The sequence below is a fragment of the Linepithema humile genome, chromosome 7, assembly GCF_040581485.1.
Source record: "Linepithema humile isolate Giens D197 chromosome 7, Lhum_UNIL_v1.0, whole genome shotgun sequence".
NCBI lineage: Eukaryota > Metazoa > Arthropoda > Insecta > Hymenoptera > Formicidae > Linepithema > Linepithema humile.
The window spans coordinates 21610022-21628749 of NC_090134.1; the positions used below are offsets into that span (position 1 = coordinate 21610022).

General features: G+C 36.3%; 4 protein-coding genes across 6 annotated transcripts; 1 reads left to right on the forward strand and 3 right to left on the reverse strand.

The window, feature by feature from the left end:
• Window positions 1–2: 2 nt before the first annotated feature.
• LOC105668322 (mitochondrial outer membrane protein SLC25A46) lies at window positions 3–2270 on the reverse strand. Its single transcript, XM_012360632.2, has 5 exons — window positions 1962–2270; window positions 1532–1814; window positions 1380–1436; window positions 1026–1302; window positions 3–939 (listed from the first exon to the last, which is right to left on the reverse strand). Exons 1-5 carry the CDS (start codon window positions 2125–2127, stop codon window positions 529–531), a joined length of 1194 nt encoding a protein of 397 aa, XP_012216055.1. The 5' UTR covers window positions 2128–2270; the 3' UTR covers window positions 3–528.
• Window positions 2271–2617: 347 nt separating this feature from the next.
• On the reverse strand, window positions 2618–12459 carry LOC105668319 (carboxypeptidase D-like). Its single transcript, XM_012360630.2, has 15 exons — window positions 12001–12459; window positions 11667–11911; window positions 11428–11583; window positions 11086–11261; window positions 10869–11016; window positions 10694–10791; window positions 8173–8675; window positions 7621–8097; window positions 7226–7500; window positions 6730–6904; window positions 6302–6660; window positions 5945–6086; window positions 4412–5876; window positions 4079–4252; window positions 2618–3955 (listed from the first exon to the last, which is right to left on the reverse strand). The coding sequence occupies exons 1-15, from the start codon at window positions 12457–12459 to the stop codon at window positions 3828–3830; spliced, it is 4980 nt and encodes a 1659-aa protein (XP_012216053.2). The 3' UTR covers window positions 2618–3827.
• Window positions 12460–13089: 630 nt separating this feature from the next.
• LOC105668323 (nuclear speckle splicing regulatory protein 1) lies at window positions 13090–14777 on the forward strand. The gene is made up of 2 exons (XM_012360633.2): window positions 13090–13232; window positions 13319–14777. Exons 1-2 carry the CDS (start codon window positions 13216–13218, stop codon window positions 14457–14459), a joined length of 1158 nt encoding a protein of 385 aa, XP_012216056.1. The 5' UTR covers window positions 13090–13215; the 3' UTR covers window positions 14460–14777.
• Window positions 14641–17159, reverse strand: Pgam5 (Phosphoglycerate mutase 5). 3 transcript variants are annotated; one of them, XM_012360635.2, is made up of 6 exons: window positions 16819–17156; window positions 16515–16693; window positions 16068–16282; window positions 15828–15958; window positions 15553–15741; window positions 14641–14846 (listed from the first exon to the last, which is right to left on the reverse strand). In XM_012360635.2, the coding sequence occupies exons 1-5, from the start codon at window positions 16983–16985 to the stop codon at window positions 15591–15593; spliced, it is 843 nt and encodes a 280-aa protein (XP_012216058.1). In that variant the 5' UTR covers window positions 16986–17156; the 3' UTR covers window positions 14641–14846; window positions 15553–15590. The 3 variants fall into 3 exon arrangements, with proteins under 3 accessions (XP_012216058.1, XP_012216059.1, XP_067215370.1); XM_012360636.2 differs by having other exon boundaries at window positions 14641–15741; window positions 15828–15949; window positions 16819–17159; XM_067359269.1 differs by having other exon boundaries at window positions 14641–15741; window positions 16819–17155.
• Between the last annotated feature and the right edge of the window lie 1569 nt (window positions 17160–18728).

Here is an 18728-nt window from a genome sequence, read left to right on the forward strand (position 1 = left end):
AATTGTAGTATATCTCAATTTATTCACTTTATAAACGATCTATAACAACATAATCGACCTATATCAACATAATATTCTAATTAACTCACTAATTACATTCCATTTCATGTGTGTGTGTAGAAATTATTTATTGGATGAAAATGATCACTATGTCAAGAATGACTATATCTAGATGTATTGTCTACATTTCATAAATTTGGGACTTGTAACATTCTCTAAAAATTTTCAATAGATCTCTATCTGATTTGATCGGTTGTAAAATGTACAATAAGAGGTATAAAATTTGTATACATAATTTACAATATTTGTAAGTACGAAAAAATATCTCATTATATATTATTAATAGCATGCCAAAAGAAGATCAAGAAAATTCTCTCAACTGTGCGAAATCTTAATTTATCAGAAGCGTCAAAAACTGTGCTGGAAACTATACACAAATTCCTTTTATATGATCAGTAGTTAATAGAAGCAAAAATAAATAATTCCATCTATCTTACAACGTTTTGTTACACAAGTGCAGCATCTCTTTCATATTTCGTTATAATACGGAGATTTCGGTGGCTTTATCGGCTTAGATTTCGGCATCAACATCGCGCCCAGTTCCGTTAAAAGCCATTTCGTCGCGCGCAATACCATAAAATGTACTGTGAATTGTAAAATTAGAGCGCCGAATCCCTTATACAGGCCAAGTGGTCCTTCAGTTGAGATTATCGTGCGGTAACAATCGGCCGCACTGCTGTACCCAGTTAACAATGGTGTAACACTTCTTCCGGTATCCAAATTATCGATAATGGTACGTGTGCCCTGAAGGTGCAATCGATGAATAACAGTTTCAAGAGGATAAAACACGATATCCGCGGCACACATCGATACGAGGGTCGATTGCATTTCTATATCCTGAAGAACACTTTCGGACAGAAAGTCTTTACTGTACGCGCCCTAAAATGCAACAAGGTTTCTATAAGTTTATTTCTACATCTTTTTCTTCAAAGTACAATGCTGAAGAAAATCAATTAGATACGTACTCTTGCCTCTTGCAAATGCTTGTACCTGACGTGCATAATTCGACTAGCCACTCCCCTCACAACAAGAGTGAAAAGATATTTTGATACTCCATAAACTATAGTGGGTGGCACGAGGGCGTAAATAGGGATGAGTCTACCTTTGTTGCACACATCGAGCAAGCGGATTGCACCGTCCCGGAAAACATCCAAGATTCCGGGACATTCGGAGGCGATCTCAGACTGTACAGTCTCCACAAGTGACGCAGAATAGAAGGGAGTCACAATACCTAAGGAGACACTAAAATTCAAAATTATATATCGATAACTTGTTAATTTATATTGATATATGTTTATTGTAATAATAATAACAATCACCATTTGAGAAGAATATGTTGGCCAAACGTTTTCAACGAATTATTATAGGTAATCTTCCTGAAATTAAATATCTAGTTTTAAAAGAGACAATTTTAGAGATGCTTACAAATGTTACAAGATACTGTAAGCATATTATTTGATGATCACTTTACTTTGGCCACGGTGTGAGTTTTGAAATCAGATCCTCCACAGCCATTGTCATGCCTCTTACAAGTAAAACCGAACCAATTCCTTTCCACAATGTGTTTATACCTTGGGTCTGATGCAGACGTACTATCACTGGCACTAAAGTTATTGGCAATAAATGATACTTTGATGCGCCTGGATTGACCTGACATTGCCGTCGCAACACAACAAATGGATGAATCAACAGATTTTCCGTAATTAAGCTCGCTAAGCCGCAGCCTAATCCTACATATTTGGTCACAGTAATATCTGAAAGATTGAGGAAAGGTCAGTATTCCACGTACTTACTCCAATTTAACATGAAGACAATAACATAAATTAAAGCTCTTTTAAAAATTTTTGCAGGGACATCAACAATCAATGTTCAGTGTTCAAGAAATGACCGTCACAACCCACCGTCATCGACAGCCGGCAGATCCTCCGCTAGAGGATGGACAACGGGTATTTCCAGAGGACGAATAACCTCGCGACCGTGGTACCTCTGCGGATATGATGTATCCATTTCCCACGTTTTGGCAGGTCGGCCTCTGTATACGCTATCGTAGTTCTCTAAACCTGCCATTCTTTTCGTGCTAAATAAATCGTCGTCTTACCGTACATTTGAGTGATTAAAACTTTTTTCATAGCATCACTCAACTTACTACTTGGCGGCAGCCATCGCGATTTGACAGCTACGTTCACACCTTATGCATTACTTTGAATGTGTAAGTGTCATCATCAGCGAGCTATATGCATACTAGAGTGAATCTTGAAGGAGTGGGGGTGGTCCACAGTGGAAGAGAGAGAGAGCTATATTGGACGGGAATGCTGTTTCCACCGGACACGATAGCAAATGTAGAAGGAGACAGACGTCCCCGTTTACTGTTGCTATCCTTGAACCGCGAACTACACATTTTATGGAAAAGGCTGGTCGTCGCATGGCACAAAATTTAAACATATTGAATCCGGTAAGATTTATTCTATATGTATTATTTTGATAAAAATGACAAAGAAATGGCAATGAAAAAAGTTATTGTTTTACTTGTAGGGAATATTGCAAAAGAAGCCAGAGATTTGAAGGTAACTTTTTTATATTTTTACACATTCGTGATTATTCTGTAGACAGAATTTATAACTCGTTGTATACAGATCTCAATTTACAGAATCATATGTACAATGATATGTAGAACAATTCCTATTTCATATGATATAAAAGTTCATCATAGACTATAGTAACATTTTGCATTACATATTGTCGTTAAAAAAAATTGTTTAACAATCTGTAAAATTATAGTATGCACTATAGAAGAAGATTGAGCAATTTTCTCAATTAAAAATTTATAAAGAAACTTACGCATAACGGATTTATAAATAGTACATTTATATATTGTTGCTAAAGTCCTGTTCTAATTTTTTAAACCTTGTATATATTAACTAATTAGTTATCAAATGTTAATTTTTGATACATTGGAACAGTTTGCAAACGGAAGTACCTTTATACAAAGTATAATTATAACACAATACAAGTGCACTAAAATTTAAATAGGAAATCATATTTATAGGTTCTTAAATCATTTTTAAAGCTATATTTCTTTTAGGAAGATATTATTTTAAGAAAATATAGATAAAAAGATGCATCTTAGATTTCAGCATCCAATTGTATAATTAAACTAAAACTGTTGTGCAATTTATAATATAAATAAAACAAAATTCATCACACATAAGTACATATAAGTATATTAAATGAGAACAAAATGCTGAATGCCTTTCACAGTCTATCATTTTGACATTCATGTTTGTTCTCCAACGTGATGTATAGCCTCCTAATAATGAAGTATACTAATTCTTCTTTCATAAAAGTTAAAAAGTTTCAAAAATTAAAGAAACACTTTTTTAATCTCGATAAAAATGTTCGATATCTATGTAGTGTACATACCTATGCAGTTTTATATATAATCTTACAAAATTGTGTATATTATTTTCTGTCTCAAAGTTTTACACAATATATCTATTAAATAATTAAAATCTCAAAATGTGTATCGACGTACTCATTTTTCTCTTAAAAATGCAATACAGTCACGTGTGATGTAAATACATAATTCGTTCTTTGGACCCTGGATTCTCACTTTCGTAAATTTTAACATTACGTAAACTAACTTTATCTTAATTAACTATTGTTCCTAAATTAGTTATTTTTCACAACAGTTGGTCATGCTTACTTCGAATCCAATAAATTTATTGTGCGTTGCAACAAATCGTTTATTGCATAAAAACGACCTGTCCTTACGTATATCTTGGCATTGTCTCACTCCACTCCTGCTCAGGTCGAATAAACTCCAAATCGCTACCGTCGGAACTATTGTCGTCGTCGAAATACGGCCTGGCAACTTCATTATCGTTTATAGGATATCCTAGATTACAAGTGGAAATTAGCATTTATGCACCAGCAATAAGTTTCTAAGCGTTTCTAAGTGTTAGGAAAAGAAAAGGGTTTAGTACAAAAAGTATATCAATATGCATTTGGAAATAATTACCATCAACTGGTCTTCGAAATATCTCAATCTCCTTCTCATCGTCGTCGAAGAAACTACCGCCGTCTTTCAAAGGGCTAAAAGCGTATTCTTTTCTGCTTCTCTCCGAATTTTCCGAATATTGTCGCTTCGCGCAAATGTACACGCAGCACAATACAATGCCGAAACATATTGTACCTGCAATCAGAGTACGATTATACTATAAATTCACTTTAACAATGGCGTGCAAATTTTCTTTTCATTAGTTCCGTGCATTCTTCGTTAAACCTTCGCCCGTTTCTCGAAACTCAAGTTTGTAAAACATTCGTGAATAACGTTAAATACAAAATATCTCACCCGTCATCATGATGAATACCAGTCTCGGCATTCCCATGAAATTATCATCGCGGGTAAGCTTGAATATCAGAGGTGAGAATTTTCGCCCCTTGAACGAATGCGCGGGGACGAGTTTGGTCTCGTCGTGGTATCCGGGCGCTGTGGCCGTTACATTGTGATTGCCGGGCAGCAACAGAATTGAATAGAAGCCCGACTTGTTGTTTTTAACAATGTGCGGCGATTTGTCGTAGGACAAAACAGCGTCCTCGATCGGTTCGTCGTCTTCGTTGATGACGTATCCCCTCACATCGTTGTTCATCTCCTGTATGCAGGCTAGCAGGCCGGCTTTGTTCTCCTGCCACACGGCGTCTGAGTGATCGGTGGTGCAGCAGGCGACGTACACGTCCAGCATCAAGGTGCTCGTGTTGAGGTAGATGTAATCGAGCAAAGGGTGGCCTCTTCTGCCGCCAATTCCCATCGCCGCGTGTATCACGCTGTTGTCGCCGATGTTCGTGTTTTCGCATTTCGCATCCGCGGATAGCCTATCCGCTCTCGTGTCAGCGTACGCCGACGCCAAGTGCCGCAACAAATTTTCGTCGGCGCTCTCATACTTCCGCTCGCGCGTCTCCCCGTAATCGCCGCCGTACGGGATCTCGATGTGCCGCGATCCGCTATTCAGATTCACGGCCAACACGGCGTTGAGGTCCTTAAACCAATTCGCGATCGCGGCTGCCTCGTCGACGAGCTTACCGTGAATGGGAAACTGCAAGCCGTCCGTCTGCGGCGAGCAGGTGAGAGTCTCGTTGGAGTCCGGCGAGAAGTTCGGCGCTATGTATATAGAGAAATCGTTCAAGTAACGCGCGATCGTGGCATTTCGCTTGTAATTGTCCAAGAGATGGGAGGCGAGATGCAAGAGCACACCGGACGTCACCGGTTCCGACCGCAACATGCCGGCCGAGAACACGATGGCGGGTCGTCCCGTGCTTTCGTCGTCGTTGAAACCGATCTCCAGACATCTGATCTCGCTGCCTTTCGCAGTTTTGCTAATGGTATGCAGAGTCGTTTGTCGCGGATACTTGGCGTTCAGATCGAGCAACGCTCGATTCACAAAGCTCAACTTTTCGCGCGGTCCCTTGCGGCGATCGTCCGTCTGCGCCATCTTAATATCGAGATTCGTCACACTTTGCCGTTGCACGGGAACTCTTAAGACTTGCGTGTCGTATCCTTCGCAGGAAACCGTTAGCGTGTATTCGCCGGGCGCAAGTGTTATCTTGAAGTAAGCCATGTTCTCCGACACGCCGTAGATTTTCTCCTCGATTTCCACAGTGGCCTTCCGCAGCGGGCTACCGTGCTTATCCGCCACCGTCGCGCGGATTCCACTCGCCAGACTCTGCACGAGGTCCATGAGCGGTTGCAAATTTTCGCGCCAGATGATAGGAATCGAGTCCGCGGGCGGATACTTGCAGCACGACAGACTTATGCTCATCTACGCAAGCAAGCACACATTTACACTTGGCAGTAAATGGAAAATGAGTGTAAAAGACTTGTATTTACCGCTGGCGTGTCGTATACGCGTTCTATGAAATCCGTTATGCGTTGTGCATTGTTGTCCAAACTGCAAATTTCCTTGTGCCTCAAATGCTCGTAATTCTCGGCAAGCGTTTTAAACGTGTTCAGATTGTCTGAATTTGAATAACTGTGGAAGATAGAAGTTGATAAAAAGAGACTCGATATGATAAATATCAATAAAAAGTTGATTTAAAATAAATTTATCTCATATCAATAACTGCGATGATTCTGAGCTGTTTTATATATTGTATATATTAAAAAAAGTTCATTAAACTCTTTCATAAATCATATTTATAAATTATTTTACTAAACTTGCAATTAAATTTCAAATTGAAATTCTACCTGATTTTCGAGGCTCCACTTTCCAATATCACAACGGCATCGTAATTCTCAGTCTGTAACATCGCCTTAAACATATCACCACTAGACGTATTGTTGTTCAGTAACATTTCTCCTACTTCGTTTTTCATTACAGGATTGCAATCTTTATTCTCCTTTATGTTATCGAATCCCGGATCGACGGCAGGAATAATATGCAGTATCGCGTTATCCAGCATCCTTTGGATAGGTGGGTCTCCAATTTGACTTCCCATCAAAATATGCGTCGCCAAACGTAGTAGAATCTCTCTTCCCACCGGCTGGGAGGCAAACAACCCTCCCACCAATGCGATGCGGAATTTATTTTCGTCGGGTGATCCCATCTAGAAAGTGGAATTTTCAATTGAATAAAATGGGCAATACGATAGACAGCCGCCCGAAATCATACTCACATTATGCGTAATCTTAAGTGAATGAAGCGCCGAGTTAATTACTGAATCGTTAGGTAGAAATTCCGCAATGTCAGGCTGATGCTTTTCCAATTGATTGAATCTTGCACTCAAGTCGCTATTTTTTAAATAACCATTCTGCAAATTTGCCCTCAATCCAAAGTCGTACGCCGATGACCTATAAAATATATGTACGCATGAAACATCTGCTCCGTTAATGATTCTCATATCTCTGGAAATGTATTTCGCAAAAGTGATAAAATATCCGTGCTAACTACTTGAATAAATATTTTCGTTTCGATCTTCCGTTAAAATCTGTTTCAGTTCTCTTCTTCTTGAGAAAAATCCGAATCCAAAAAGAAGAAGCGTACTTAGAAAGAAGTCATTTAACAAATTCATCGTGAAGCTAGTCTTCCAGTTTTCCACCTTATGAAAACATATCAATTTCACATCGCGCAATCGCAGATATGTTTCTTGAATTTTAAATAAATAATCATACCAGTGCAAAGGATCGTCGCGCATTAACGTGAAGTCCAGAGTTACTTCTCCATCGCCGATGTCTTCGCCGTACGGCGATACTGCGATATTCTGCGTGAGCGTTTCGTATCCCATCGCGGTGACGGTGACGTTGTATTTCCCCGGTAACAGCAGTCGCCAATAATCGCCGCCTTCGGCGGTGTAAATATCGTGCTTTCTACCTTCCACCGAAATCTTTGCGTGGGATACGGGAGTGCCGATGGACGAGCTCACCGTGCCGTGTATACCTTTGCGAGACTGCAAGAGAAGTGCACTTTTTAGAAAATCACCGTGTAAAAATTTCCTTCCGCCACCGCGCATATGTTTCTATTACATTTCCAATATAGCGAGAGCTGTGAAATATGAAAAATACCGCACCATCTCGACGAAACGAAGAAGGGGCTCTCTGTTCTCCAGCCAATAATTCGGCAGATCGCTGGCGTTCGGGTACTTTGTGCACCCGATTTCCAAAGTGATCTCGAAATCGTTGCTGTGCAAGTAATTATAATCCTGCATGCCGCCCGACACGGGGTACCAGGCGGCGCCGTTCGTTATCCCGTCGGGGAAGCGCTCCTGGAGGAGCGTTTTCGCGCTGTTGGGCGTGATCGGCGGACACGGTTTCGCGAGGTGCATGCGGGGATGAGCGTTGGAGTACGTCAACGCCAGCATCCTGAAGATGTCGTTGTCCGGGCTGAGATTCGAACGGACGACGTTGGACGGAAGGCCCGGCGGTCCGTTGTCGTAAGGATAATTCGCGACTAACGCTCCTCCGTGGAGATTGGCGGAGAGTACGAACGGGATTCTCGATATCCACTTCATCACCGCCTTGGTCTCGGGTTGCTGGCGCCGATTGAACTGAAACAGTGCAATTAACGTAAGCACGGCATTTGCAGGCGAGCGTCATGATTCGAACGGAAGCTGGCAACGTACGTCGTTGATCTCGTAATGGTCGGGAAAATTTCTGTTCAGGTCCACGTCATCCGCGTTCGCCCTGCCGTGCAGCCCGTAGACGTCGCCTTCCTTGGATATCTCGTATCCGTCGGGGTTCATGCTCGGCATCACGTGGAGTCTGACAGTCTCCACTATCCGCGTGACCCTCTTGTCCGCGCCGTAATTCTCGCATAGATATCTTAGCAGCAGCAGCAGCATTTCCCGGCCGACCACCTCGTTCCCGTGCATGTTTCCGACGTATTTCACCTCCGGCTTTGCGGAGCTGTGCCTGCCGGGATCCTTCGTGACCTCCATCACGTACAGCTCGCGGCCTTGCACGGAGGACCCTATGCTGTAGAGCCTCGTAATGTTGGGATAATCCGCGTTTAGCTCCTTCAAGTATCTCTCCATCGCGACGTAGTTGTGATGCTCGAATGCCACTGTGTGATAAAAGCCGTACTTGTCGACGGGTCTTACTTCTTCAATGTTGACTCCATCTTCTCCTGTATCGTATGAAGACACAATCACGTTTGTTATCCATTAAACCAAAAATCAAGAGCAAAAATGTACAAAAACAAATTGCTTAACGTAACATTGGAATGCGTCAGCGCATTATTATGTGAAATTAAATCTGCAAATAAATGCAATAACGTAAAATAATATTATTAAAAGTAAGAGATAAGCATGTTACAAAACACAAGGTACAGAGAAAAACAAAGCCAACACAAAAATAAATCAAATGTATACGAAATTAGTGCACATACAGATCTAAATTTCAGAGGAAAAGGATAAGCATTGAAAAAGTTACTCATTGTTCAAGGCGAAAACAATTTCTTTTATTTCTAATTTTGAACAATACATATTTGAAAATATTCAACATACACTAAAATCTATACAGATAAGATTATGAATATATCGCCTATTGACATGTTTTCACAGAGATCTACATATCTTAATATATGTTTTCGATACATAATAAATTGGATATTGGCAGTACTATGTATTTTACATATGACATGTAAAATACTGTACATCTATTTTTTTTCCATTTTTATGCGCTTGCAGTCATTTTGCAAGAAATGAAAACAAAACACATCATATTGTCATATTCATACAGAACTCTTATTTTTAAACATCATTTACAGAAATTCAAAAATCTATCCTTCTAGTTAGTTCTTCTAGTTAGTCAAATAATAAAAATAAAAATAAGATAACTGGATGTTAGTAGGAAAAAGCTGGCTAAAATATCTAAAAGAGATTTTTGTTCACATAACTTTATCGTAGTAAAGTAATGTATTGGCAATGTTAATATTTATTCTGCTATTATTTTAACAATGCGACTTGTGTTCAATTGTGGCAATAATACTAATAATGAAAAGTAAATTACGTAATATAACGCATTTGTTCGTTTACCGTTAAAAGAAAAGATTGCAGTTAGTGATTTGTTCATATGCTCATAAGTACGTATGTAAAAAATAATATATATAAATTACAAAATATGATAGTTTATATTTATGTAAAAGTGTTTCAGTCTGATTAAAAAATATAAGTAATCTATAAATATTATAGGTAACCATTTTTTATCTTTGTAAAAAGATATGTGTTTGGTCAGTTAATGTTCATTCACTGCTACTGTGGATGTACTACTTTCCAATTTGCAGACAGGACATTATTTGTTAAAATCTTTGTTAAAATGTATGATATTTTTATGCTACGCGTATAAATTTTATATACGATCGAGGAATGTTCGAATGTTTATAAATATCGATATCTCCGTGAGGAAAGAAATGTGGACAAGACGTAATTAAGATTAAGCAGCGAGTGATAGTAAAATTAATGTATGCCTTCTGTCACAAGCTGGAATATAGTTTAAAACGTTTTTCTTGTTCAATAATATTTATATAAATTATATAAACGATAAAAATAGATTCTAAGTTCTTATTCTTTTTCTCTGCCAAAACATATGCAACTCGTAAGATTCATTTCTCCATACCTTGTGTGTATAATTGTGTATGTGATTATAATTATCTATACATCTTTCTTCATTTCAATCTTATTAAAAAAAAAACAATAATAATTTTTCATGGCTCAAAATAAATAAAAGACTGCAACAAATTTTTACATTTCACAACCGACTACAATTTTTGCATCTCACAGTCGAATACTCACAATAATATAAAATTTAAAAAAATATAATAAAAATTTTGATCATAACATATTTTTAAAAATCTCTATAATAAAATAATAAACATTTTTTAAGATATTAAATTTTTTTTAACAAGCTATTTAAAATAAAATCATATGCAAATGCGAGAGATCTAATTAATCAATTGTTAAAATAAATGATTAATGCATTAGTAATAGCTCGTAGCATTTGAGAGAAAAGTAGCTGTAGATAATTTAAATGTTCCAAAATGAGATCATTAATAATCCGGATTATCGTAATCTATTATCATTTTATAGAGTGCGGGGAATCTGTTAAAAAGTGGTACTATTTGTGGATAGTCTACATCAGTTTTACCTTGATCGTAAGGTACTTCTCTGCCGTTTAATGAAAAATTAAGAATCGTTGGCCTGCCTTCGAATACAGTTACGTTTACCGGCTCACTGGGCTCATATCTAAACAGAAAGTAAATACAATAGAATTTTTTTTACATGGGTTTTATTAATTTCATAGAATTGTAGTAATTACGTACCCCCATGCAGTAGCGTAAACTGAATAAGTTCCTGGAAGCAGTAAGCGCCAGTATTCACCGTCAGCTGTGCTTGTTATATTATGATTTATACCTTCCACAACAATATTAGCGCTTTGGATTGGATTACCATCTTTATCACGTACAAAACCTGCAATCAAATCCGGACAGTATTATCAAGTTTGTTTCGATATATAGAAATTATATATTTAAACGGTACCTTTAATTCCAATGTGTGCCTGCTCCAGATATTTAATCAGAGATTCTTTGTTCAATCGCCATTGATCCGGTATCGTTGAGCCTGGTGGATATTTGCAACAGCTCAGTTCAAATGTTATTTCAAACGCATTGGAACGAGCATAATTGAAGTCCTGCATTCCACCAACCACTTCGTACCTGTGAAAAATTCAAAAAATGTCTATAATGCCAATTTTTGTGGAATAAATCTAATTGAATAATTATTCAACATGCCAAACGATAACAATATCTAATAATTTCTAAACAAGATTATAACAGAAACGTCATCAACTGTCACTGAAAATCATAATACAATTATGCTTACCAATATGCACCATTTGTAACACCACCTGGAAATACTTCTGGCGGACAAGCATTACCTCTACGCATCTCTGGATGATTGTCTGCGTAGACGTGGGCAAGATATTTGAATAAATTATCATCTGGGCTTTTACTCTCTATGCAACATGTTCTTGGGATACTAAAAAACATATTTTTTGTCAAACATAGAGTTGCTTATGTTTTAATGACATAACTATTATGACAATTTCAGAATATGCTTACCCAGAATCATATGGGTAACTAGCTACTACAGCACCACCATGAAGATTTCCAGAAAGCACAAAGGGTTGACTAGAAATCCAAGTCATCATAGCAATTGTTTCATTCTGACGACCATTCAGTATTGCATTGCCCTTTCTTAGCTGACTGAGTCTTCTGTCAAACTGATCGGGGAAGTCCCGGTTTAAGTCAACATGATTGGCATTTTCCCTGCCTGAGAAATCATCCTTGGATTCACATTTTCCCTCCTAAAATACAGGAATTTTTTAATGTTTATCAGTTCTCACATTATTCATCTCGTGTTGTAATAAAGGTGGAATTGCAGTGTTGTTTTTACCAGTGATTTTTCGAAACCATCCGGATTCATGGACGGCATTAAGTAGATGTCGGTCTGATTCACTAGCCTGGTGATGCGATCGTCCCTGCCATATTGATTCAGAAGATGCTGACCAAGGATGATCAACAGTTCTCTGCCCACAGGCTCGTCACCGTGCATGTTGGCGACATACTTAACCATGGGCTCACCAGGACTACGCTGAGCGACATTTTCGGAGATCTCGAGCACCAGGAGATCGCGGCCCTCAACCGATTTGCCAATGGAGAACATCCGGGCCAAGTGTGGATATTTCTGCTCCAAGGAGTGGAACAACCGTCGGAGATCTTCATAATGCGTGTAAGATGTGGTAACGTAATCGTCGTCCTGCGGCTGTTCGACGTCTAACGGATGGCTGTATGCGAACGCGACCACGGCGCAGACGAGCACGAAAACGACATTGCGATGACGTTGGTCTCCCATTTGCGGGACTTGGTTTTCGCGGTGGTTGATTACTGTCTAATTTCACTGCACCGCGTCTCCTTATTATTCCTACCGCGCGAATCACAGATTCATATCATGAGACTTCTTATCCTTCTGTATATATGCACAATGCTGACGTCGAATGAGTGGAGTGGGTGATGAGTGGGCGATGAGTCGAAAGGAGGGGAAAGCCAAATGTCATGTAAGCTACATTCAAAAAATATATAGTATGAATAAGTGCTCACACTGACAATGAACAAAAAGCTATTTTCTAAACAATTTTTAATATATCTGCGCACATGCGCGCGTAGTTTCAAAAATATTAACTTTATTAAAAATGTCGATTTACATTATTAATAAAATATAAAAAAATACAAAAAAATGTATTTAAAAATTCGTATTATCTTAAAATTTAGCTATTTAAACTAATTTTGGTGCGTTACCTGTTTCAGGATAGGGTTATGTTTCGAAAGGACAACGGTTTATGAAACGGTTGTGTAACAATTGCTTATGATTAATTTATACCTCTTACACATGATATCCAATAAAAAAATTATTTTTTAGAAACAAACATGGCGTTACATAAAATCCCTAAAAAATACATTTTTTGATTGGATATTAGTACTAGCCTCGTAGTTTTGACGTTGAACGCATTGTGAACCTACCTTTGGCCGCTTTCTCAGTGTCAGTATTTTTAACCTTACATAGAAAGATTTTGCTGTATCACGAATTTTAGTAAATAAATAATAATTAACAATGACGAGTAACAAGCAGTAAGTATAAGAAAAACATTAAAGTGTTTATATTACATAACATTTTCATAATTACATAATTATATAGATTCTTTTTGAATATTCAGATATGGTCTAATCCTGCCAAAAAAGCAACAGGAGAAAACAGCACCAAAACTCAGCAATGTTTTCGGAGATGACAATGCTTCCGACGAGGATGATGGCACTGATTGGGTTAAAAAGGCTCTCAAGGCAGAAAGTGAGAAGAATAAGATGAAAAAACAAACTAAACTCGACATACAAAAGGCTTTAAATGAGGATCCGACTATCTATCAATATGATGAAGTATACGACGACATGGAGCGCACTAAAAGTCAAGCAAATCTCACTAAACAAATAGAGAAGAAACCCAGGTATATACAGAATCTCTTGAAAACAGCAGATCGAAGAAAAAAGGAGCAGGAGCATAGAATAGAAAGAATGGTACAAAAAGAACGTGAAGCAGAAGGTGACATGTATGCAGACAAGGAAAGTTTTGTCACATCGGCTTATAGAGCGAAACTGGAGGAATTTAAAAAAATGGAAGAGGAGGAAGTCAGAATGAATAGATTAGAAGCTATTGGTGATGTGACAAAGCAGCAAGACATGTCAGGATTCTATCGTCATCTGTTTGAACAGACTGTTGATTATAAAGGTGAAACTAATGAAGATGGAAGTAATAAGACAACGGGAGAGGAGATGGAAAAGAAAAATTCAACCAGTAGCGCAAACAGAGAGGAAGAAAATACAACAGTGGATAAGATAACAAATACAATCGATGAGAGACAGAAAGTAATTACAAAATCGAAAAAATCAAGACAATATAGGCAAAGAGCGATAGAAACGTATGAATCGGACTCGGAAACTGAAACGAGTAAAGAAGATTTGAAGAAAGAGCAAACCCTCACACCACCAGCAAATGAAGACATTGATCAATCGGAAATACCACAAGAACCAGACAGAAAGAAACAAAAACAAGATAAAAATGATGTAAATAAGGTTGAAAACACAGATACAAAAGATAAAAACTCAAATGTAAAAGATACCGAAGTATCTGAAGATCACAAGGAAGCTATTGCTTCAGAAAGCGAAAAAATCGAGAGTAAAGAAAAGCCTGTTGAAAAGGATAGATCTTCCATCTGGCAAAAGAGAACAGTAGGTCCAATATTTGAAGCAGCGTTACAAAGGTATTATACAAGGAAGGCAAAGAGATTGGCTGCAGCGAGTTAAATGTAGTTAATTTCTAATAATTTTTTAATTATATAATACTAATAATATACAATTTCTTTTTTATATTGATCAGGTAATAGCATAGAAATATTGAATTTATTATATTGACAAATATGTACAAAAGGTTGATTTGTATGTGACTGTAAAAAATGTGTATAATGAAAAAATTATAAAGACAAAATTCATAGTATTAGAAAATTACAAATGTATTTAAAAATATGTATTACAATCCAAGTGCTCAACAGTTTTGTAATTTAAAATAAATGTTACAGTTCTGATATTATGAAAGTAAAATATACTACACTCGGATACAGAATACCATTCCGAAATACCGTTTATTCTTTGCGTTACACGCATACTCGTACACGCATTTTGTTATAATGTATACTGTAAAAAAAATAGCTTTTCAAAATAACCATCTATTTTGCAAATTAAGATAAATTGCAAGAAACACCCTGATGTCATAATTATATAAAATATATATATTTATACATACGTATATATATTTACATTATATTTATATACTATGTATATAATTGTCTAATTATTTGATATCTGGTTATATTATTCTCCTTTCAGACCCTGCATACTGTAGAATAAATGTGCAGGAACATATTTATATAATAACATAAAATCAAAGGCACATGACAAAATTAGAAAAAAATGAAATCTGTCAGATATTAAACATTTCAAAAGCAACAATTCATAAGATTCTACATTTGATTTTGAAGAAAAATTTTTGAGTTACATTCTTTTAGATATTTTTTATGAAATTGTTTTTATCTTAAAATATATAAATACAATCATGTAAATAAATAAGTATGTATATGTATTATAATTTTGTCATTAAAGTGTCATTTTCATCTTATTTCACATAATAAATGGTTATTGTAATAATACTTTATATGTATACTGTAAGAATACTTTATACAATTGAGATAACTCTCGGCAATTAGATTTATACAATTGTACATGATTCTATTACACTAATTTATGAAATGCAAAAGTTATCTCTCATCAAGAGATGAAAAAAAATTTGTTATCTGTTTATACATTTTGTATGCAGTCTTAATGTACATATTCAATAACTTACGGTATATTATTTGTCTGCATCTTCATACAAACGCATTTTTAACTAGAGGTTATCTCTTGAGGTAGCATATGTCCTGTGTCTCCCAGACAAATAAGCGTAACTCTGCCATTAGGAAGAATGCAGAGCCAGGTGATGCTTCCATGCTTTAAAGATATTCGTAGCCATGCTTCTGGTGGAAACTGTAAAGCTCTGAAGAAGAGAAAAGAGATGGTTAGAAAAAACATAGACAATAGAAAAAAATTTTTATCAAATCAAAGTAAAAAAGAAAATCTTACCTGCAAACAAAATATCTGATGACATTTGCATGGCATACAAGAATAGTGTAAGTATCTCGTTCCTGACTAGGATCTGCACGATAAAAATATTTTCTAAACGCTGCTTCTATTCTAGGCCCATCCTGAAAGAACTAGAATATCACTAAATTAAGTTACATACATCGCGCAAGAAAAGTTTATTTCTTAAAATCTCTTTGATATATGTAATAAGAGTATAACAATCAATTGTATTTTACTCACATGTTTCTCAGACTTCCATTGACCTATAGGCGGTTCCGGAGGTATAGGTGCACCTTCGACTAATAAACAATCACTTTCAACTGGCACATCAATAAGACTTTGTTCTATGATTTTGGAAGTTTCTAAAGCACGTGTCATTGTAGATTTTACTATCAAAGAGTAAGGCAGTTGTAACTTTGCTAGCCTTTTTCCTGTTGCATCAGCTTGTTTTCTACCTTTATAGCAACAGACATTCTTATAATTAAAACATATTTAGCATATATATATCATAATCCATATGTTTATATATGCAAAATTGATTTGACATGATTATGCAGAAAATATTCAGTGTACAATATATTGCATTGAAAATAGAACAAAATTATGATATCTCCAAAATTATGATTGAAATTCTAATGCATTGCTTTAGTATAATTATTGAGACATGTAAAAACTTGTGCATCGTACCGAGCTCAGTTAGCATTCTCTCAAGATCCGTCTTTCCACTTGTATGATATTGTCCATGACGAATCAAGATTATGTGTCGAGCAGCCTTGGCTTTGTTGGCCTCAAATTTTTCATTGTATTTGTTCTCATCGCATTCATCCTTTATTTGCATTGGTTTCACCAAGCTTTTTGGATCCCTTCTGCAAATGTAACACAAGTTGTCAATGTCGCGAGTCAAGAATCAAGACAAATCACTCTCATCAAATTACTTCTCTCAATTTTCTCTCATATATCCACAAGCAAACATACAACGAGAATAAATCACCTGTCCCAATTGTGATCCCATTTCACCGAGGGTGTGTAATTCGTTGTCCACGAATTGTGCACTCGTAGGGAGTCGAAATTGCTGTATGTATTGCAGTAATATAATATTGCACCGCTTACTGCTCCCAGTCCTAGAGCCCATTTATGTAATTGTGATATAGGTGGCATTTTGCGAAGGAAAACAAAAAAATTACAATAAAGGATTGAAAGCCCGCATATAAACGACGTTTCTTTCAGTGAACCTGTGGAATTCTAACCTTTCGTATTTTTGAACTTCTACTAGTTTACCATTTCCTAAGTAAAGGGGCAGCACTATCTATTTCTTATCTATACCTCTCTTTCTTTTCCCCCCTCTCTCACTCTCTCTCTCTTTATTATCCTTTATTATAAATTAAGTACATTATCGATGAGATACAATTGTGCATCGACGATAATTGATATTGTACATTGTGAAGATAAAAGATATAAGCATATACAAAAAAATAAAAACATATATAAGATATCGTAAGAAGATATTTTGGTGTGGCAGGTAAAAAAAAAAATTTTTTTTTTTGCATATTTTTATAGTTTGGGGTCTTAAAAATATGTCCATAAAATATTAAGGTGAAATTCGTAAAATTGACCGAGCCATAAAAGTTTAAAGAGCGCAGCTAAAAAGAACACGGCTACAGTATTCTTAACTTTTTTTGGATTTTTTCTGTCATCAGTGCGCTTGTTATTTGTGAAAAGTGTACAAAAAACATAACATTTAGTAAAGCAAGTTTCCGTGGATTGGGATTCACCTGGTATAGTCGACTAAAAGTAAGTTATTGAAATTATTCATTACCCACATCGTAACTGCATGAAAAACTTTAAACGCGTTTTTCTCGAAACGACATTTTTCAAATCGGACGTGTATTTTTCTCACAAATTACTGAACCGATCGACTTGCAGTTTTGCACACATATAGTGTACATATTAGGCTATCGTTTCATCCTCCGACATTTTGATATCTTTAAAATTACTATTTTTCCGGGCCGCGAGAAGTAAATATTTTTTAGTAAAAATCAGAGTACTTTCTTTCAAGCGCCGCCATTTTGTCAATTTTTATTTAAATTATTTATTCGAGGGTCGAACGATAACTACATTCATAAGGAATAAAATTTAAAAAAATTTGTTTATTTCAGATGACGAGGACGGCAGCAATTGTCACGCCCGATAAGAAAGGTTTTTTGCGACATGACCTGTGCGTCCACCTGTATCTTATAAAATTTATAATAAAAAGCTTTGTAAAAATTTGAGGTGTTACTTGAAATATGAATAAATGTGAATACAAAACTTGAGCTATGTAGGTTTAACCATTCTTATAAATTTAATTCCCAAAAATCATTTTGAAAACGTGTGTTCACATTAGAATGCCCCCTTCCCAGCAAACACCAAGTTACAGTTATATAATTGTTGGTTGTAATTTCCCACTCAATAATATAATTGTTATATAACACGTGTATTATATAACAGTTATATTGTTGAGTGGGAAATTACAACTAACAATTATATAACTGTAACTTGGTGTTTGCTGGGTTAATTATAGATTTTATAACCAAAACATGATATTCAAATTAAAATTGGCGGTATATATTAGCGGCACATCGTGCCACAATTAAATAACGCTAACATATCTGCATAATAAAATAAGGATTTTAACATATTTTTAATGTATAATTTTTTATAGCAGTCCTTGGAATTATTTCAATATTTCAGCTGACTCTCACGGTAGACGCCTTCTTTCTCTCCTCATCGCACGCGCCGCAGCCGCTAGGACCAGCGTCGGCCGAGCGGCACTATCCAACTAATGATTGACTTCTTCTCCCTTGATTATAAAAATTAAAACAAATTTATTAAAAATAACATTTTTATTTTTAAATTTAAATT